The following is a 22,502-nucleotide window of genomic DNA, read 5'->3' as shown; positions in this document are numbered from 1 at the left end:
TTTCTTGTAAACTTTAAAACTTTCAGGGGCAATTACTCATTGAAGGAGTCACCGAAGACTTTTGCAATGAATAGATTCCAGAGTCCTCTCAATTAGTCGAAGACTTTAGTGACGGTTTCATATTTGTACGGTTTACGGATTCGAAGTAGTAGCGATAACAAGGTTTTTCGCACAAAGGGCGATAACTTTTGTTAGGGTCAATCTTACGGAATACGAATAAAATCTTTTAAAAAAGCTTCGAAATCAGCGCGCACGAAGTAAGGGTGTTTGTGATTGGTTCGGGATCTAGAAAGACACCTTGTGATTAGCCGCTTATAGCGCGCTTCGATTGGTCTTAGCTGAAATCATTTCAATCCACCTTTTTGCACAGAATTTGTACTTGGCAAAAATCAATGTTTTGCTGTTATTGAAAATAATTCTAAGAGACCCACTGGCTAAAAAAATGTACAGTCACAATAATTAGGACAATATTAAACCGTGATGATAGACATACAGCATTCACTTAAAAAATATTAATTCAATTATTAGTTTTAATTGTTATTAATTGTAATTAACATGTACATGTAAACTTTCCTTATTTATTTCTTGAACACTGGATTTCATTTAAGGCCCACAGAGGAAACAGTGAAGTTTTACCATCCCTGTTCATGTGCATAGCCATGTAAATACATAAATATTGAATAAATTGAAATAAACTCGATCAAGAGTTTGATGGCTCATTACTGCTTAGCTTTCTTGAATCTTGATATTTGTTTTCACTTCTGCTTTGTGTGTTCTCTGTATTAGCTATCCTCTTTTAATTAGCTTAAGAGACTTTAATAGGAACATTTAAAGTATTGTCAAACTTTAGGTCCAAGACCTAGACCCTGATTATATGTAGAAATAATATAATATTGAATTGTGTCATCTGTACCATGTAAATATGTAAATAAACCTGTAATTAAATGAGGGTGTTTAGCTCTCAGGAATCTTTTAACCATGTAAAAGCTACGGGACATTTGCATGAAAAATCACAGTCGTCGAAATTAATGCAACAAAGTATGCACCTTTTTATGCCGAGTGTGAGGCGTGAAAGTTATGGGCATAACACCTATACTCAGACTTGCGTATTGCATGATTTAAAATAGTTGAATTCTGAATGAGTGTGGGGGGTTCTGTTTATACATATATATAAATATATATATATATATATATATCTATTTTTTTTTAACCTGAAAATAAAATGTTCATAAATTTTACTTACTTAATATGTAAGTGTTTCAGGATATTCATAGGAGAATATAGTAATATGCCTGCAGGCTATTTTCAAACATTAATGTATGATTATATTGATTTCATCTTATCATCCCAGTTCACCCTGGGTTTACAGTGCTATCGAGTTTTAATATGTACAATGAGGGCATTTGTAAGATGATTTAGAAATTTTAACACTATTTACTATACAAAGTTAGACATAAGAGAATTTCACACACGTTTTATTAACGACTGATATTGAGGCATCTTTTCTAAAAATGTGGGTAGCCCTGAAAAGGGCTTTTAGTTTTGTTTTTTTTTTTGGTTCAAGCAGACAAGTCCGACTGCTTATTTCTTGGCGGCTGCTTTCTTGGGAGTCTTGGTTTTCTTGGCTGCTGCCTTCTTGGGGGTCTTGGCCTTCTTGGGCTTGGCTGCTGCCTTCTTTGGTGACTTGGGGGCTGCCTTTTTCTTGGGGGACTTGGCTTTCTTGGGTCCGGCTGGTTTCTTGGCAGCTGCTGCCTTCTTCTTGGGTGTCTTGGCCTTCTTCTCTCCGGCTGGCTTCTTGGGCTTGGCGGCGGCCTTCTTGGGCTTGGCTGCCTTGGGTTTGGCGACTTTTTTGGCTTTAGGCTTCTTTTCGGTCTTGGGTTTGTCTCCAAGTTTGAAAGAGCCACTAGCGCCTGTGCCCTTTGCTTGCTTCAGAGCACCCTTTTTGACACCATTCTTCAGGGCCATCTTCAGGTGGGCGTTGATGGAGTTAACATCGTTGCCTACTTTGTAGTTGGCCATGATGTACTTAAGAATGGCCTGTCGGGATGAGCCACCCCGTTCTTTCAGAGATGCAACGGCAGCGCTGATCATGTCAATGTACTTGGGGTGGGCAGCAGGCACCTTAGGCTTTGCGGCCTTCTTCTTGGCTGGGGACTTTGCTGGTGCGGCAGTATCGGCCATGGCTACTTACGAGTGTAAAACGTCGACTAACTTCTCAGGAACTGTGAACAGTGAAATAGTCAGGTCACACGCACTTGCTGTTTTTGTTTACACCGAGCGCGGACCGCCTAGAAAACATCCAGTGTGTCGAGACGTCTGTATTTTGTTCCTGCATGTGTGTTTCAATGTGGGTATTTGCATCCTTGCTGCAGCTTAAAGAAGGAACTTCATCCCGATATGTCAGAAGAATCTCCAACTCCATAAATCTGTCTATCATTCTATCTATTCACATTTTTAGATTGTTCTTATTGCAGTGTTCAAATTCAACAAAATAGGCCCCCAGACAGTCACGATTGAATTTCGCAAGTTAAATTGTTCACTTGAGAAGCAAAATTCAGTAACGATATCTTAATTTTTCTCAAAATACACATTTAAGAATGCTAATTTGATTTTCCTGGCCTATAAATATAATCAGTTCCCCCCTCAAACTACGAGAAACACTCAAAGACTCTGTACTGTACTACACAGTGTCATGTCTGTACTAAACTGGCGCTGTACGTACGTGCGACTATGACAATGACTTTGTTCTCTAAAATGTACAATGTAATAAATATTTGACTGAATATTGTAAAAGGGGGACAGGTTAAAAATATACAAACACCATAAGAAAGGAGAGGAAAAACAAATTATGGTATTATAATACATAAATAAGCATTAAGCGGTATATTTAAACGACTATGATTTTTATTTTCATGTGAACAAAACATAAGCGAATATATATTTTAGGTGAGGGTGGTAAGAGGGGATGCTGGGACCCCCCCCCCCCCCTCCAACACTTTACTGAACAACAATTTTTTTTTTAAAAATACTTTAAAAGATTTCTATGACAGTGAACAGAAGTTTGGCTATATCTTTATTTATTTATTATTATCATTATTTTTTATAATCATTCTTTTATTATTATTATTATTTATAATTTTGATAGTGGGCAATATTAATTTAAATTTATCTGTGTTTGGCGATATGGCCGGGTGTGGGATCATTGTTAGAGATACAGGTGTATATTTTTAACGTCGCCACTTTAATTCCCGTTTATTTGCATTCAAAAAACATATGATCCCATTTCATCTTCACTTGCAATTTTAATAAATATTTTGGCCAACAAATTTTCCTATTTTTCTGTACGTCACTTTTAACCGCACTGAACTGTACATTTGTCGTGTGGTCCTTAAATAAGCCAAACTAGATTCATCTATAAAATACTTTCCGCATAGCTTATAGCTTATAATTATAAACCTCATGTAAGTCATTGTATGTAACAAATATAATGTACACAGTTAATAACCATTTTAGTGAATCCTGATTTCATTTATCTGTACGCCATTTATTTCAACTGTAAATATTAATATTGCATGTGAGATAAACTCTACCACGATTCCGATTTCCCCCCAAATTTCTTTTCCTGCATGTACTCCCTTCTATACTTTATTTATGTACTACATATATCATACATCTTAATATGAACGTGACACATAGTTCCAATGACCCTGGTGTTTCAACTACTTCAAAATTGGCATTGAATGTTTCTCACTTTTAACACATGTCACTCTAATAGATCACTCACCTACTCTTAGATGACATGCGAAGAAAAAAAAAATGCTAAAACGTCTAAACAGAATATACTCAACACATCTCTGTTTTGAACAGGTGTTAAAATGATCACACAATTACAGAAAATAGTTGTGAAATTAATATGCAGAACAAACTGCAAACACAATTCTGGAAAATAAAATGTGGTTTGATAAATGGATTTTTGTTCAATTCAATTCAATTCTTTATTCACTCAGAACCAGATCACTGGTACAAGAAGTACATATATACATATATACATATATACAAACAACAAATACAGTCAAGGGTCAAGAAATAGACAAGTACATGCACATAAAGAAAAAGAAAAGAGCGAGAAAAACATCTAGTCAGTTATATATAGAAAACATAAAACAATTTTAAAATTTTTCTCGATAAATTTTTGATTTTTGTATTTTTGTAAAATATTATTGTAGTGTTATTTGTAGCTCATTTTTTAAGCACCATAAAATAAAAAAATTAAGACTCTAATTTGTTAGGGAAATCATAGTCATCTGAGGTTAGAAATGTTTGGCTTGACAATTTCACAGTTTATTCTCAGTGATTTGTGTATCATTTTGTTCAGGATGTTGAGACAAGACTATTTCCCAAATTTTAATTTAAAACTTGGAATTTGCAATGTAATAAATAGCGTACAAATGCAGTATTACACCTCACTTTAATATGACCCTTTTATTTTTTCTCCTTATATTTCAGTTTAGAAAAAAACGACATTTTGTAAAATCACTGGTGTGACAACAATTCAATAATCTGATCAGCATCGATATGTTAAAAATATTTCAATTTAAGTGCGACATGAAAATTTAAGTAACATGCATACTCACTTTGAATTACAAAGTCAGCACTGATCTTGGGTCCGTGTAACACTTAACAATTCAAATTTCTAGAAATGATTTTGAGTTTTAAAATGTATATATAACAGTTCAAATATTTAAATTTCAAAAACTCTAACTGGTTTGGTATATTGAAATTTAACCTTTTAGTTCAAAAACCTAAATTTTCAAATTTCTAAATAAACAGGTTTTACAATTAATTTTAACATTTTAGATTTTTACCTTAAATGTTCAAAATTCAAATTTCCCAAAAAGATGTTTGTATTTTAAAACTTTTTTATCCCACCGGGCCATCTTGAATTTTACAACTGATGAACTTAAATCTAAATATCTAATGAGCTTTTTCAAAAAATAAAATTACTACACATTGTCTGGATTAAATAATATAAAAAAAATATGAAATTGGGACAAAAAGTGACCATTTGCTTCACTTTTGGCATAGATCTGTACATGTATATGTGAATTTGCAGTCTTGATTGGGGAAAAATGCATCTCATGTATAGTGCTCTACATAATAGTAGCAGCAGCATTCATTGAAAAGTAACACACATTTCGTTTCTTAAATTATGCTCCTATATAGAGGCATCTTTTCGAAAAATTTGGGTGGCCGTGAAAACGGCCGTTTGGTTTATTTCAAAGTCGTAGACAGACTTTTTACTTGCTGGCGGACTTCTGGGTCTTCTTGGGGAGGAGCACGGCCTGGATGTTGGGCAGGACACCACCCTGGGCGATGGTCACGCCGGACAGCAGTTTGTTCAACTCCTCGTCGTTGCGGATGGCCAGCTGCAGATGACGGGGGATGATTCTGGTCTTCTTGTTGTCGCGGGCGGCGTTGCCTGCCAACTCCAAGACTTCGGCGGCCAAGTATTCAAGAACGGCGGCCAGGTACACGGGGGCACCGGCTCCCACTCTCTCGGCGTAGTTGCCTTTCCTCAGCAGACGGTGGATACGACCCACGGGGAACTGAAGTCCGGCACGGGATGATCGGCTCTTGGCCTTTCCCTTCACCTTGCCTCCTTTACCACGTCCTGACATCTTTGAATAGTTACGAGTAGTTGACGCTCAAGAAATGAAATCAACGAATAACACATAAACTGCCTTCGAGACCCTATTTAAACACGCAGGCGGATTGAAATGAGTAGCCAATCGGCACGATCGTATCTTACACACTTTGTCGCGCGCCGAACAACACTAGTTTTCTCGAGGGTTCGTACTGTACTTGTCCGCCGTTATCCGTCCGTGCGATATAAAAGCAGCGAAGCGCGAATCGACACTCATAGTTTTCAGTTTGTAAACATTCTGTCAACATGCCACCCAAAGTCGGATCTAAAGGAGCTAAGAAAGCAGCCACCAAGGCCAAGGCCCAGAGAACTGGGGACAAGAAAAAGCGCAGGAAGAGGAGGGAATCCTACGCCATCTACATCTACAAGGTGTTGAAACAGGTCCACCCAGACACTGGTGTTTCCAGCAAGGCCATGAGCATCATGAACTCTTTTGTCAATGACATCTTTGAGAGAATCGCTGCCGAGGCCTCCCGTCTCGCTCACTACAACAAGCGATCAACCATCACCAGCAGAGAGATCCAGACCGCTGTCCGTCTCCTCCTGCCCGGTGAATTGGCCAAACACGCCGTCTCTGAGGGAACCAAGGCTGTCACCAAATACACCAGCAGCAAGTAAACTGCAACTTTGTAGTTCATCAAAACAAAACGGCCCTTTTCAGGGCCACCCAAATTTTTCGAAAAGATATCTGCATTACGGTCTTGAGAAACGAATGTGTATATAAGGTGTTTATGGGTTGTATTTACCTTGTTCAATTATTTATTTATTTCTAAGTAGCATTAGATTTAAATTGTTGCCTTTGTTTACAATAACAATTAAGAATTATTAATGTTTTGTAAAACCTAAAAACTCACTTAGACACATATGGACACATTTTCAGAAGAATACTTGAATATTTAATGCCCTTCATTTATGTACATTAAATATTTACAGACGATGAATAAATGAAAACAAACAAAAAAAAAAATCAAGGGCCCCACAGAAAAATTCAGTAACATGATTATCACATACTAAAAAGAAATCTGTCCTAGGGCCAGTACACACAGTAAGTCTGGGATCTGGATTAAAGTATTTATTAAATGATGATACTTAGGCAGCATAGTAATATTCTGTAGCACTGTAACAAGAATGGTGAATCAACCAACTATCAATGAAAATAGATAAGTTCACAGGCTGTTACTCTGAAAGCAGTTTTCACTGGTGTTCTGAGATAATTCATTGAGTCTTTTTGTTTTAGTTCTCTAAGTACCATGATATCATAATTTATACAAATATTTTGCAGTTGTCTGAGTCGTGTAGAAAAGAGAAAGGAGTTTTTACATACACTGTGTATGACAATACTTGAATATGTAATATACACTTTAATATGACACTCTTATATATTATACAGAATCATATCATGAGGAAAATAATAATTAAAAACATTTTTTTGAAAAAAAAAAAAAAAAAAAAAAAATGTTATTAGTCAGCTGTAAAGTGTATTACATAAGATTTTTGTAAAATAAAACGAGTTTTATACTTACCTGTCTTAATACATGTCTTATCGTGTGTACTGGCGAAGAGTAACCCCTTCAACAATACAAAAACAAAATAAAAACAACGTTACCCATTACAGGTTATCTTCACAGGACATGAAAGCTGAGAGCATGAGAAAAGGTCTTCATTTATTGATAAATTGTTTTTCACTGAGGGGAAAGTATGAGAAAGAGAAAAGAAATGCATTGCATGTTAGAAATTCATTATGATAGCATTCATTATTTCTACTGGAAAATGTACAAGGATGATATGGGATATGTATATATTATGTTATGAAATAAATAAATATATGAATCCTAGGAACTAGTGTTTCACACGTTAGCCTATAAAAATGTCATCTCGCTTAACATTTTGTTTTTTTATGTGTGTGCATGTGCATTTGTTTGTTTCCCACATGGATGAGGACCAAGATTCATCACATTATTAAACCATGCTGGTTTTCAGAAGTATATTTTTTTGTTTCTTTTGAAAAATAACCATGTCATTGTTGTTGTACCATGTGTTGGATTTGGATGCAAATATAATAAAGTGAAGAAAAATCAAAAAGAAAAAACAGGCAACTGTGATTTAATATAATTTTTATATTGTTAAAAGTGTTAAATGTTAAGGGAAAATCAGCATCTAATCACTTCAAGGAATATGAAGCCTATAACAAGAAGGATAACTCTTGCTTCCTTGTCAGAGTGGAATTGACCAGAAGAGCACTACTTGGGCTCTTGATTTTTTTTTTGTTTTTATTTTATTTTTATAAAGTTTCGTTGATCAACAAGTATTACAAAGATGTAACGATAGCTAACCCCTACATGTCATTTAATTTGCCGTGTGTACTCGATGTGTCTTTGGAGATTATCAATTGGATTTTAACAATGGGGGGGGGGGGGGGGGGTCTCTCTCAACCTGGGCCCCTCTTTGAAGATCAGAAATGAGACATTGGCATAAAATGTTAATAAATTATAATCGGATTATAAGAACATAAAACAATAACTACTGTTTTGTTTTCCCTACCCTGTGAACAAGTAACTGCAGGAATAGTAACCCAACTATGTTATGCCTAATTCCAGTAACATATGGTATATTTCTTGACAATTAATAATTTTACATAGAACTAACTGCCCAGCTATTAACACACACGTTTCTTTTTTACACGTCTGTTTAGAGGCATCTTTTCTAAGAATTTGGGTGGCCGTGAAAACGGCCGTTTGTTGTTGCTTCTTCAAAAGCAAATGTTCATAGGGCTATCTAACCACCGAATCCGTAGAGGGTACGTCCTTGTCTCTTCAGGGCATAGACAACGTCCATGGCTGTGACAGTCTTCCTCTTGGCGTGCTCTGTGTAGGTGACAGCATCACGAATGACATTCTCAAGGAAAACTTTCAGGACCCCACGGGTTTCTTCGTAGATGAGTCCAGAGATACGTTTGACTCCACCTCTGCGTGCAAGACGACGGATGGCGGGTTTGGTAATACCCTGGATGTTATCTCTCAGGACCTTCCTGTGACGCTTAGCGCCCCCCTTTCCAAGACCTTTTCCTCCTTTACCACGTCCAGACATAGTTCAGCTCTCAGTAGATAATCTTCTGAAATGCTCTATCACGACGAGAATCACGGTATATATAGCAGTCACTACACGACGCGCTAGAAACTACAATGTCTTGAAAACTCGGCAAGTGCCGAAAGCACACTTGAAAGCCACAGCGCGATTGGTTTACGCTCTGCGCGCCTTACATATGTTTTTGTTTACGTTTGTATACCCTTGAACTGCTACTAAACCGTGTCACGTATTTTTGCTTATGTAAATATGTAAAACGGAAAGAAACTCAGTGTGTGTGAGGGAGGGTGTGGGTGTTGGGGGGGGCGGGGTCGACATAACAATTTTAATTATATTCAATAGAAAACAAAGGTTTTTTTACAGAACATCCTCCAAAGAAATTAATTAAAAAAATTAGAAAGAAATTGACGTTAAGTACTATAAATAATTTATATTTATAAGTACATATTTGCCCTGCTTAGAGATCACATCCTGAATAAAATGGGAGAGGCGCGCGATTTCCAGACTTACAGATACCCCCCCCTCCACTCCCCCCCCCCCCCCACTCACACACACAGATAAACCCAGTCAATGCAAGACGAGGAATTTAATGAAAGGAATGCGTCTTTTATATGTCGATTTAAAATTTTTTGCATATATTGGTTTGAAGTAGACATAAATGCAATAATTAAACAAAAACGTTCACAGCAATACTTTAACGGCATATGATATATATTTCAATTAATCATTTATAATTAGATTTTTTTTCAAACATAAACTTTTTATTCGAACTGTTTTAACAATTTTCAGTATTTAATTCCTATAAGCACTTGAAATCATTTTATTTTCTATTTGGCATTTTTAAAAAGTATCATTATCGCACACAAAATATTTTCGAGGAAAATGTCAATTTATTCCACGTCTCGAGATCAATACAATGAGCCAGAACAGTTTGAAATTGTTTTATTTAAAGCTATGTGTAAATGCAGCGAAAACATTACGGAACATAGAGCGAAAGATATTGATTTAATTCGTGTGTCATATCAAAGTTTTTCGCGAAGTAGCTGGATGAATGATAGATGTACATGTATATTGAAATGTTTCTTCCGACTATTATCAAATATAGGGCGTCATGAAAATGTGTCAATAAATGAGAACATTTCTCTAAGGCATGGCTTGGCAATGAACTTTTCTTGCATGCAACTGAAATAAAAAAAAAAGACCTCAAGAATAAAAAAAGAAAGCATACGTATGAATGTGATCCTAAACATGATATAGGCCTCGGAAGCAAATTGAAAGGGGGGGGGGGCTAATTGAAAGGGGGGGGGGTAGGCTGAACCAACAAAAAAGGTAAACTCCAATTTTCAATGCATGCCTAAATTTAGTATATATTTGCAAAAAAGTGTGGGGGAAGGGGGCTAAGCCTCCCCTCAACCCCCTGGTTCCGACGCCTATGCATGAAGAAAACAGACAGAAACGGATAAACAGGTGTGACATACAATAATGAATCATCCTAATTCTTACAGGTACTAACTTACCTGTATGAGATATCAGAATATGAAGTTACCTGTAAAATCTTCAAGTTGGTTCATTTATTAAATATGATAAGCATCAGGTTATGAAGCTGCCTATGTAGTAGTAATATGAATCAGGATCTGATAATTTCTATCTCTACAACAGATACCGGCGTAAAAAGCCAACTATCTGTTATAGGGACTGCGTGTGTATATGTAAAAGGTATAATTCAGAAAGGAACCTTCATACATCAATTAGGTACTGCTAAAGGGTATGGAATTGCACTTAAGCTACCCTAATCAAGTACCAGATATTTAACCATTCTTGATTCAATTAAATAAAACATTGTGCCTCGCAGATACATATACATGAATAAACCGAACCGATCTTTTACAGGTACTACATTTCAGCTCACCGACCTGTAACTGGTACCAGATATTTATGCAATTAAATTCTAGTACTTAAACCTTCTGCCTCTTACAGATTTCTGATAATAGCATACCGACTCGTAACAGGTACCAGATTTCAGCTCACCGACCTGTAAGAGGTACCAGATTATTACACGATCAAATGCTAGTACTTCAACCCTCCTGCCTCTTACAGATGTCTAATTATAGCATACCGACTTGTAACAGGTACCAGACTTCAGCTCAACGACCTGAAAGAGGTACCAGATTATTACACAATCAAATATTTAATGTTTGTACTTAAAACCTCCTGCCTCTTACAGATGTCTGATTATAACATACCGACTTGTAACAGGTACCAGATTTCAGCTCACCGACCTGTAACAGGTACCAGATATTTATGCAATTAAATTCTAGTACTTAAACCTTCTGCCTCTTACAGATTTCTGATAATAGCATACCGACTCGTAACAGGTACCAGAGTTCAGCTCACCGACCTGTAAGAGGTACCAGATTATTACACGATCAAATGCTAGTACTTCAACCCTCCTGCCTCTTACAGATGTCTAATTATAGCATACCGACTTGTAACAGATACCAGACTTCAGCTCAACGACCTGAAAGAGGTACCAGATTATTACACAATCAAATGTTTGTACTTAAAACCTCCTGCCTCTTACAGATGTCTGATTATAACATACCGACTTGTAACAGGTACCAGATTTCAGCTCACCGACCTGTAACAGGTACCAGATATTTACACAATAAAATTTTAGTACTTTAATCCTTCTAACTCTTACAGATGTCTAATTATAGCATACCGACTTGTAACAGGTACCAGATTTCAGCTCACCGACCTGTAAGAGGTACCAGATTATAACACAATCAAATGCTAGTACTTTAACCCTTCTACGTCTTACAGATGTTTGATAATAGCATACCGACTTGTAAGAGGTACCAGATTTTAAGTCACCGACCTGTAAGAGGTACCAGACATTTACACAATAAAATTTTAGTACTTAAGCTCTTCTAACTCTTACAGATGTCTAATTATAGCATACCGACTTGTAACAGGTACCAGATTTCAGCTCACCGACCTGTAAGAGGTATCAGATTATAACACAATCAAATGCTAGTACTTTAACCCTTCTACGTCTTACAGATGTTTGATAATAGCATACCGACTTGTAAGAGGTACCAGATTTTAAGTCACCGACCTGTAAGAGGTACCAGACATTTACACAATAAAATTTTAGTACTTTAACCCTTCTAACTCTTACAGATGTCTTATTATAGCATACCGACTTGTAACAGGTACCAGATTTCAGCTCACCGACCTGTAAGAGGTACCAGATTACTACACAATCAAATGTTTGTACGTAAAACCTCCTGCCTCTTACAGATGTCTGATTATAACATACCGACTTGTAACAGGTACCAGATTTCAGCTCACCGACCTGGAAGAGGTACCAGATTACTACACAATCAAATGTTTGTACGTAAAACCTCCTGCCTCTTACAGATGTCTGATTATAACATACCGACTTGTAACAGGTACCAGATTTCAGCTCACCGACCTGTAACAGGTACCAGATATTTACACAATAAAATTTTAGTACTTTAACCCTTCTAACTCTTACAGATGTCTAATTATAGCATACCGACTTGTAACAGGTACCAGATTTCAGCTCACCGACCTGTAAGAGGTACCAGATTATAACACAATCAAATGCTAGTACTTTAATCCTTCTACGTCTTACAGATGTTTGATAATAGCATACCGACTTGTAAGAGGTACCAGATTTTAAGTCACCGACCTGGAAGAGATACCAGATTACTACACAATAAAATGTTTGTACGTAAAACCTCCTGCCTCTTACAGATGTCTGATTATAACATACCGACTTGTAACAGGTACCAGATTTTAAGTCACCGACCTGGAAGAGGTACCAGATTACTACACAATCAAATGTTTGTACGTAAAACCTCCTGCCTCTTACAGATGTCTGATTATAACATACCGACTTGTAACAGGTACCAGATTTCAGCTCACCGACCTGGAAGAGGTACCAGATTACTACACAATTAAATGTTTGTACGTAAAACCTCCTGCCTCTTACAGATGTCTGATTATAACATACCGACTTGTAACAGGTACCAGATTTCAGGTCACCGACCTGTAACAGGTACCAGATATTTACACAATAAAATTTTAGTACTTTAACCCTTCTAACTCTTACAGATGTCTAATTATAGCATACCGACTTGTAACAGGTACCAGATTTCAGCTCACCGACCTGGAAGAGGTACCAGATTACTACACAATCAAATGTTTGTACGTAAAACCTCCTGCCTCTTACAGATGTCTGATTATAACATACCGACTTGTAACAGGTACCAGATTTCAGCTCACCGACCTGGTAGAGGTACCAGATTACTACACAATCAAATGTTTGTACGTAAAACCTCCTGCCTCTTACAGATGTCTGATTATAACATACCGACTTGTAACAGGTACCAGATTTCAGCTCACCGACCTGTAACAGGTACCAGATATTTACACAATAAAATTTTAGTACTTTAACCCTTCTAATTCTTACAGATGTCTAATTATAGCATACCGACTTGTAACAGGTACCAGATTTCAGCTCACCGACCTGTAAGAGGTACCAGATTATAACACAATCAAATGCTAGTTTTTTAATCCTTCTACGTCTTACAGATGTTTGATAATAGCATACCGACTTGTAAGAGGTACCAGATTTTAAGTCACCGACCTGTAAGAGGTACCAGATTACTACACAATCAAATGTTTGTACGTAAAACCTCCTGCCTCTTACAGATGTCTGATTATAACATACCGACTTGTAACAGGTACCAGATTTCAGCTCACCGACCTGGAAGAGGTACCAGATTACTACACAATTAAATGTTTGTACGTAAAACCTCCTGCCTCTTACAGATGTCTGATTATAACATACCGACTTGTAACAGGTACCAAATTTCAGCTCACCGACCTGTAACAGGTACCAGATATTTACACAATAAAATTTTAATATTTTAACCCTTCTAACTCTTACAGATGTCTAATTATAGCATACCGACTTGTAACAGGTACCAGATTTCAGCTCACCGACCTGTAAGAGGTACCAGATTATAACACAATCAAATGCTAGTACTTTAATCCTTCTACGTCTTACAGATGTTTGATTATAGCATACTGAGTTGTAAGAGGTACCAGATTTTAGGTCACCGACCTGTAAGAGGTACCAGATTATTACACAATCAAATGCTAGTTTTTTAACCCTTCTTACTCTTATAGATGTCTGATTATAACATACCGACCTGAAACAGGTACCAGGTATTAGTTCACCGACCTGTAACAGGTACTAGATATTTACACAATGAAATTCTAGAACTTTAACCCTCATACTTCTTACAGATGTCTTATTTTAACATACCGACCTGTAAGATGTACCAAATTTAAAGCTACCTACCTGTAACAGGTACCGTATTTAAGAAAGATATGGAGATAACGAAGAGTATTTAATATCAAAGTCTATAATACAATACAAAATAGGAGCAGAGCAAACACGGACCTCCAAAACATCAGAGGTGGGATCAGGTACCATGGAGGAGTGAGCATCCCCCGCTGACCGGTCACACCTGCCGTGTGCTCGCCGTCATTGTGACAGCAGGCTCGGTCGCTATCACTTTCCGTGTCTTCGGTCAATTTTTATTATCATGAGTCTTTATAACCACATATCGACCTACACTGAAGTCCATAATTGTACAGTATGCAAAACGTAAGTCAGCATTTGTCTCAATGATAAATTATATTTGCTGACAAGGCCATTGTATCGACCAAGGTATCGATGAAGGTATATTGCTGCATGTGTACAGGAAGCTGGCGATAGAAAAGTTAAAGTCATCACGTTTATCATATAGCTTGGTTGTTAGATTACCATTAATGTCTTTTTCAAGTAAAATATCCAAGTATGAAACATATGTGTTAGACTCTGTAGTATCTTTTATCTCAAGCTCACCAGGACATATAGTATCTATGTAGAAATGGAAATGACCATTGTTTATTGACGATACGTCGTCGATATATCTAAATGTCGATTCGAAGGCCACAGAAAGTGTTTTCTTCTTTTCATGCATTAGATTTTGCGCAAATTCTGCGTCATATGAATATAGAAAATAGGTCCGCTAATAACGAAGCGCAATTGGTACCCATTGGAATTCCTGTAGATTGTTGGAATACCTGGTCTCCAAAACTACATAGATATTGTCAATCAGAAACTCAAGCATCTCTTTGATGTCAACTTCAGAGTACTTGTGTGTGCAATCAGGATGTGTTTTAATAAAATATTTTTGCAATTGACCAATAACCAGGTAAGTATATTTACGAGTTCCATTTTTATTGAAAAAGCAGCTGTCAATGATATCAAAAAGCCTGGATTTAATTTATCGTGGGGAATGGTTGTGTATAAAGTTGAAAAGTCGTAAGATACTTACCTCGTACAGGTACCACATTATAAAGATGCATGTTTCTAACAGGCGCTAGGTCATGTTGTAGGCGTTGCCTTTGTCCTAAACCTTTAACAATACCATCTTCTTTTTTAGACCTAAGGAGCCAAATTTAGCCATATTTGGCTCAGAGAATCCCTAGGTATAGGAGATTCAAGTTTGTTGAAATGAAGGGGAGACAATTATGAATTAGCGAAAAATTAATCGCATAATTAAAGAGTTTTTTTTTTCAAGAACCAAGGGTCAGGAAATATGAAATCCATTTGGGATCATTATAAGATAGTCTAGAGTAGTCTAGTTTGTTCAAATCATGATCCCCATGGATAGGATGGGGCCACAATGTAGGGAAAAAGACACCTTAAAAAATATAGATAAATATTCTTACTGTAGATTTGATTTTGTTCAAATCATACTCCCCTTGCCTTTTCAGGGTAGTTAATGACCACTTATGCATTAAAGCTCTTCAATACCAAATGTATTTTTGCTTTTTTTTTGGCAATTCACAATGCTCTGTGAGCAATGTGTTCCATGAGTCTGTTGTTGGATTTATATTTTACATCAATAGGGGGAGCAGATTCCGAGGTCACTTTATAAAACACAAAAGGGACCAGAGGTCAACTTATACTGTACATCACTAGAAGGACAAGAGGTCACCTTATATTTTAATTTTACATTAGTAGGTAGATCAGAAGTCACTTTAAACGTTAATTATTAGTTGACCAGAAGTCAACTTACATTGTACACTGTACATCAATATGTTGACCAAAGATCACTTTATATTTATGCCCCCCTCCCCTTAGAAGACGGGATTGTATAATGCTTTACTGCTGTCCGTCTGTCCATTTAGTTTCTATTTATTTTCTTAACAACCTTTGTACATACTGAAATGGAATTTTTGTACACAGATTTATCAAATAAATGTGTTTTGGGTACGAATGCACCATTTTTGACAGAGTTATGCCCCTTTGACCTAGATCGATTGTATATTGTTTAACGTCCCTCTCGAGAATTTTTCACTCATATGGAGACGTCACCATATGCCCGTGAAGGGATTCAAATTTAGACCAATACTCGGCACTCAGGGCCTTTGAGCAGTGAGGGCTCTCCAATTTTGAAAAAAACACCATTGCTCATAATAACTATATGCTTAGCATGCTTAGTTTGACTACTTAAAACCAAAAGAGAGCGTAGGGGAATAAAAAAAAATGAATTTCAAATACATGTAATCAGGAATAATAATCAGTGCCCATTCACCACAAAAACCCTCATCATGGGGTCATACACTTTACAATTTTGGATAAGGCCATAAAAGATTTTTAGTTGATACTATAGAACAAATTTCAAAGCATTAATTCAATAACAGTATTTAATTAGAGCTCCCACCCCTCAATGGTACCCAAGAGCCAGGGGCCTTGAATTTAAAATTCTGGAAGAGGCTCCCTTGCTCATCATATCTATATGTAGTTTGTTTAATTAATATCCAGGAGCAGAGAAAAAGAATTAAAGTACACGTATTTTAACTTTGCAATTAATGTAGCCCCACTCTAACACCAAAACCCCTGACCCTTGGGTCATGAATTTTAAAACATTGAAGAAACCCTTTCTTATCATAACTATGCATGTAGTTAGTTTGTTAAATATCCAGGAGCAGAGGGAAAATTTTTCAAAGAAAAAAAGCCTTTCACTTTATAATTTTTATTGCCCCGTCCTAACCCCAGAGCCCCTGATCATTGTACAATGAATTTCACAATTTTGGTAGAGGAGTCGATGCTTATAATAATTATGCCAACTGTTTTACAGCTAAATGTCAATGAGTAAAGACGATTTTGAAAGATTGCATCAATTGTAGTGGTTTCGCCCCAACCTTCTGGCCCCAGGGGGGTGGAGAGCAGGGACCATGATTAAAAAAATCCTCTTTCATGCATAGAAGCTTTATGTCATTTGTTATAAATGGTTGAGCGATTGCAGAGAAAAGCTGTTCAAATGCCAACGCACAATACACAGCGCACGACCCCCCCCCCCCCAAAAAAAACAGATAGCAACTAGAGGTACTCTGAGCAATGAGCTCACTAAATGATGCTCTCGAAGAGTGGGCACCCCAAAGCGTAACAGACAGACATTCGGACGGAAGGACATACCGATTACTACATACCCTCCCGCTTTTCAAAGTGGGGTATAATAAGTCACATGAGTTGATTCAGGTCAGCAAATAAGTACTTTGATCTCCATATTTATGTAAAATATTAGGTGTCTTCTGATCTTCCTGTAGACGTACAATATAAGGTGACCTCTTGTTTCTTATTGATTTACAACATAAGGTAACCTTTGGTCTCCCTATTGATCTACAATATAATGATATATCTGATCTCCATATTGAATTAAAATATTAGTAAACCTCTGGTCTCCCCATTGATTTTACAATTTAAGGTTACACCTGGTCTCCCTTCTTGTTTTACAATACTAGGTGAACCCTAATCTCCCTGTTGATGTAAATATTACTTGTCTTCCAATTTCTTCATTGTTGTTCCAAATAGTGTGATCATTAGTTTTTAATGATGTACAATATCAGGCGACCTCTGACCCCCCTGACAATGTAAAATATCAGGTGGCTTTGGTTCCCCTAAAATGTACAACAGAAGGTAACCTCTGGTCCCCCTGATAATGTAAAATATAAGGTGAACAATGGTCCCCCTACTGATGTACAATATAAGGTGACCTCTGGTCCCCCTACTAATGTACAATATAAGATACCCTCTGGTACCCACACTAATGTACAATATTAAGTGACCTCTGGCCCCCTATTGAAGTATTGATGTACAATATATGGTGACCTTTGATGCCCCTACTGATGTACAATATAAGGTGACATCTGGTCCCCTTACTGATGTACAATATAAGGTGACCTTGTCCCCTAATGATGTACAATATAATGTGACCTGTCCACTAACGATGTACAATATAAAGTAACCTCTGGTCCCCCACAATGATGCACAATACACCTGTAACCTGTCAATATCATACAATCTGACATCTATAAGAGTTAGGAAGGTTAAAGTACTAGAATAAGATGGCATAAATATCTGTTACCTGTTACAGGTCGGTGAACTAATACCTGGTACCTGTTTCAGGTCGGTATGTTATAATCAGACATCTATGAGTAAGAAGGGTTAAAAAACTAGCATTTGATTGTGTAATAATCTGTTACCTCGTACAGGTCGATGAGCTGAAATCTGGTACCTGTTACAACTCAGTATGCTATAATCAAACATCTGTAAGAGGTAGGAAGGTTAAAGTACTAGCATTTAATTGTGTAATAATCTGGTACCTCTAACAGGTCGGTGAGCTGAAATCTGGTACCTGTTAAAGGTCGGTGAGCTAATATATCTGGTACCTCTTACAGGTCGATATGTTATAATCAGACATCTGTAAGAGTTAGAAGGGTAAAAGTACTAAAATTTTATTGTGTAAATATCTGGTACCTGTTACAGGTCGGTGAGCTAAAATCTGGTACCTGTTACATGTCGGTATGCTATAATCAGACATTTCTAAGAGTTTGGAGGGTTAAAGCAATAGAGTTTTATTGTGTAAATGTCTGGTACCTCTTACAGGTCGGTGACCTAAAATCTGGTACCTCTTACAAGTCGGTATGCTATTATCAAACATCTGTAAGACGTAGAAGGATTAAAGTACTAGCATTTGATTGTGTTATAATCTGGTACCTCTTACAGTTCGGTGAGCTGAAATCTGGTACCTGTTACAAGTTGGTATGCTATTATTAGACATCTGTAAGAGTTAGAAGGGTTAAAGTACTAAAATTTTATTGTGTAAATGTCTGGTACCTCTTACAGGTCGGTGACTTAAAATCTGGTACCTGTTACAAGTCGGTATGCTATTATCAAACATCTGTAAGACGTAGAAGGATTAAAGTACTAGCATTTGATTGTGTTATAATCTGGTACCTCTTACAGGTCGGTGAGCTGTAATCTGGTACCTGTTACAAGTCGGTATGCTATAATTAGACATCTGTAAGAGTTAGAAGGGTTAAAGTACTAAAATTTTATTGTGTAAATATCTGGTACCTGTTACAGGTCGGTGAGCTGAAATCTGGTACCTGTTACAAGTCGGTATGTTATAATCAGACATCTGTAAGAGGCAAAAGGTTTTAAGTACAAACATTTGATTGTGTAATAATCTGGTACCTCTTTCAGGTCGTTGAGCTGAAGTCTGGTACCTGTTACAAGTCGGTATGCTATAATTAGACATCTGCAAGAGGCAGGAGGGTTGAAGTACTAGCATTTGATCGTGTAATAATCTGGTACCTCTTACAGGTCGGTGAGCTGAAATCTGGTACCTGTTACGAGTCGGTATGCTATTATCAGAAATCTGTAAGAAGCAGAAGGTTTAAGTACTAGAATTTAATTGCATAAATATCTGGTACCTGTTACAGGTCGGTGAGCTGAAATCTGGTACCTGTTACAAGTCGGTATGTTATAATCAGACATCTGTAAGAGGCAGAAGGTTTTAGGTACAAACATTTGATTGTGTAATAATCTGGTACCTCTTTCAGGTCGTTGAGCTGAAGTCTGGTACCTGTTACAAGTCGGTATGCTATAATTAGACATCTGCAAGAGGCAGGAGGGTTGAAGTACTAGCATTTGATCGTGTAATAATCTGGTACCTCTTACAGGTCGGTGAGCTGAAATCTGGTACCTGTTACGAGTCGGTATGCTATTATCAGAAATCTGTAAGAGGCAGAAGGTTTAAGTACTAGAATTTAATTGCATAAATAACTGGTACCTGTTACAGGTCGGTGAGCTGAAATGTAGTACCTGTAAAAGATCGGTTCGGTTTATTTACGTATATGTATCTGCGAGGCACAATGTTTTATTTAATTGAATCAAGAATGGTTAAATATCTGGTACTTGATTAGGGTAGCTTAAGTGCAATTCCATACCCTTTAGCAGTACCTAATTGATGTATGAAGGTTCCTTTCTGAATTATACCTTTTACATATACACACGCAGTCCCTATAACAGATAGTTGGCTTTTTACGCCGGTATCTGTTGTAGAGATAGAAATTATCAGATCCTGATTCATATTACTACTACATAGGCAGCTTCATAACCTGATGCTTATCATATTTAATAAATGAACCAACTTGAAGATTTTACAGGTAACTTCATATTCTGATATCTCATACAGGTAAGTTAGTACCTGTAAGAATTAGGATGATTCATTATTGTATGTCACACCTTTTTTATCCGTTTCTGTCTGTTTTCTTCATGCATAGGCGTCGGAACCAGGGGGTTGAGGGGAGGCTTAGCCCCCCTCCCCCACACTTTTTTGCAAATATATACTAAATATAGGCATGCATTGAAAATTGGAGTTTACCTTTTTTGTTGGTTCAGCCTACCCCCCCCCTTTCAATTAGCCCCCCCCTTTCAATTTGCTTCCGAGGCCTATATCATGTTTAGGATCACATTCATACGTATGCTTTCTTTTTTTATTCTTGAGGTCTTTTTCTTTTTATTTCAGTTGCATGCAAGAAAAGTTCATTGCCAAGCCATGCCTTAGAGAAATGTTCTCATTTATTGACACATTTTCATGACGCCCTATATTATAATAGTCGGAAGAAACATTTCAATATACATGTACATCTATCATTCATCCAGCTACTTCGCGAAAAACTTTGATATGACACACGAATTAAATCAATACCTTTCGCTCGATGTTCCGTCATGTTTTCGCTGCATTTACACATAGCTTTAAATAAAACAATTTCAAACTGTTCTGGCTCATTGTATTGATCTCGAGACGTGGAATAAATTGACATTTTCCTCGAAAATATTTTGTGTGCGATAATGATACTTTTTAAAAATGCCAAATAGAAAATAAAATGATTTCAAGTGCTTATAGGAATTAAATACTGAAAATTGTTAAAACAGTTCGAATAAAAAGTTTATGTTTGAAAAAAAAATCTTAATTATAAATGATTAATTGAAAAATATATCATATGCCGTTAAAGTATTGCTGTGAACGTTTTTGTTTAATTATGCCATTTATGCCTACTTCAAACCAATATATGCAAAAAATTTTTAATCGACATATAAAAGACGCATTCCGTTCATTAAATTCCTCGTCTTGCATTGACTGGGTTTATCTGTGTGTGTGAGTGGGGGGGGGGGGGAGTGGAGGGGGGTGGTATCTGTAAGTCTGGTAATCGCGCGCCTCTCCCAATTTATTCAGGATGTGATCTCTAAGCAGGGCAAATATGTACTTATAAATATAAATTATTTATAGTACTTAACGTCAATTTCTTTCTAATTTTTTTAATTAATTTTTTTGGAGGATGGTCTGTAAAACACCTTTGTTTTCTATTGAATATAATTAAAATTGTTATGTCGACCCCGCCCCCCCCCCAACACCCACACCCTCCCTCACACACACTGAGTTTCTTTCCGTTTTACATATTTACATAAGCATGAACCAAACGAAGAACGAATTAATATGGTTTCATTATACGTCACAGTAATGCGAGATAACTCGTGTACACTTATGGAAAGATAACTCCCGCCACCTTCCAGGCGGTACCAAATAGCCTCGACCATTTTTAAGCCATCATAATTTCAGCCTTTCCATAACTATTGTTCAATATTTAGAATATACCAGTTATTTTATATTTCGATTTAATATTTATATTCATAGGATAATTGTTACTTTTTCTTTCTTGGTTGGTTTCTTTCTTTCTTTTATCAGAGTATTACATTATAACCAATAATCAGAATTGAATTTGAAACCACGATATAAAAATTTAACAAGTGTATCATTGAAAAAAAACAAACAAAAAAACGGAAGAAAAGGAATGAAGTGAACTTTTAATAGGTTGTCAGGGAATGCACAAATTTTATGTTTATTTGTTTCTCTCTCTCTCTCTCTCTCTCTCTCTCCCTTTCACCATATTTTTATTGTTGTAATGATCGAGGTAGGAAAAAAAAAGTATAATCGATGTATCTAGGATCAAATCACAATCATTCGTGAATGGAGTTCAATAAACTAACTTTGTCATATTATTTCTCAATTTTCTTTTAAAAGCAGCATTCACTGTTTTATTGTTTGTACTCTTTCTGTCTATCCGAATAAGCAAGATGTATTCATATTTCTACATAATTGACTAATAAATACAATTGTCATTTGTACGTGAAATACACAAGAGACGGGTTTTTTCCTTCATATTCCCTTCTTTTGATGAATCAATGTTATCAGATGCCTTTGTGTTATTT

At 36.6% G+C, this 22,502-nt stretch overlaps 4 protein-coding genes across 4 annotated transcripts; 1 reads left to right on the top strand and 3 right to left on the bottom strand.

The window, feature by feature from the left end:
* Window positions 1-1,566: 1,566 nt before the first annotated feature.
* On the bottom strand, window positions 1,567-2,284 carry LOC134251645 (histone H1-delta-like). Its single transcript, XM_062734044.1, has one exon. It carries the CDS (start codon window positions 2,179-2,181, stop codon window positions 1,582-1,584), a length of 600 nt encoding a protein of 199 aa, XP_062590028.1. The 5' UTR covers window positions 2,182-2,284; the 3' UTR covers window positions 1,567-1,581.
* A 2,986-nt stretch (window positions 2,285-5,270) lies between these two features.
* On the bottom strand, window positions 5,271-5,727 carry LOC134251646 (histone H2A). The gene has a single exon (XM_062734045.1). It carries the CDS (start codon window positions 5,676-5,678, stop codon window positions 5,298-5,300), a length of 381 nt encoding a protein of 126 aa, XP_062590029.1. The 5' UTR covers window positions 5,679-5,727; the 3' UTR covers window positions 5,271-5,297.
* A 111-nt stretch (window positions 5,728-5,838) lies between these two features.
* Window positions 5,839-6,678, top strand: LOC134251647 (histone H2B-like). Its single transcript, XM_062734046.1, has one exon. It carries the CDS (start codon window positions 5,951-5,953, stop codon window positions 6,320-6,322), a length of 372 nt encoding a protein of 123 aa, XP_062590030.1. The 5' UTR covers window positions 5,839-5,950; the 3' UTR covers window positions 6,323-6,678.
* Window positions 6,679-8,194: 1,516 nt separating this feature from the next.
* On the bottom strand, window positions 8,195-8,831 carry LOC134251643 (histone H4). Its single transcript, XM_062734043.1, has one exon. The coding sequence runs from the start codon at window positions 8,789-8,791 to the stop codon at window positions 8,480-8,482; it is 312 nt and encodes a 103-aa protein (XP_062590027.1). The 5' UTR covers window positions 8,792-8,831; the 3' UTR covers window positions 8,195-8,479.
* Window positions 8,832-22,502: the final 13,671 nt, after the last annotated feature.

This window comes from Saccostrea cucullata, unplaced genomic scaffold (genome assembly GCF_032062105.1).
Source record: "Saccostrea cucullata isolate Sc308-1 unplaced genomic scaffold, CSIRO_AGI_Scuc_v1 ctg3402, whole genome shotgun sequence".
NCBI classification, from domain to species: Eukaryota; Metazoa; Mollusca; class Bivalvia; order Ostreida; family Ostreidae; genus Saccostrea; species Saccostrea cuccullata.
Note: the sequence above shows the minus strand (reverse complement) of the source record. Positions and strands in the feature narration are given on the sequence as shown.

Excerpts from the sequence above, each read along its gene's own strand:
- LOC134251645 (XM_062734044.1), bottom strand. The coding sequence starts at position 2,181 with ATGGCCGATACTGCCGCACCAGCAAAGTCCCCAGCCAAGAAGAAGGCC.
- LOC134251646 (XM_062734045.1), bottom strand. The coding sequence starts at position 5,678 with ATGTCAGGACGTGGTAAAGGAGGCAAGGTGAAGGGAAAGGCCAAGAGC.
- LOC134251647 (XM_062734046.1), top strand. The coding sequence starts at position 5,951 with ATGCCACCCAAAGTCGGATCTAAAGGAGCTAAGAAAGCAGCCACCAAG.
- LOC134251643 (XM_062734043.1), bottom strand. The coding sequence starts at position 8,791 with ATGTCTGGACGTGGTAAAGGAGGAAAAGGTCTTGGAAAGGGGGGCGCT.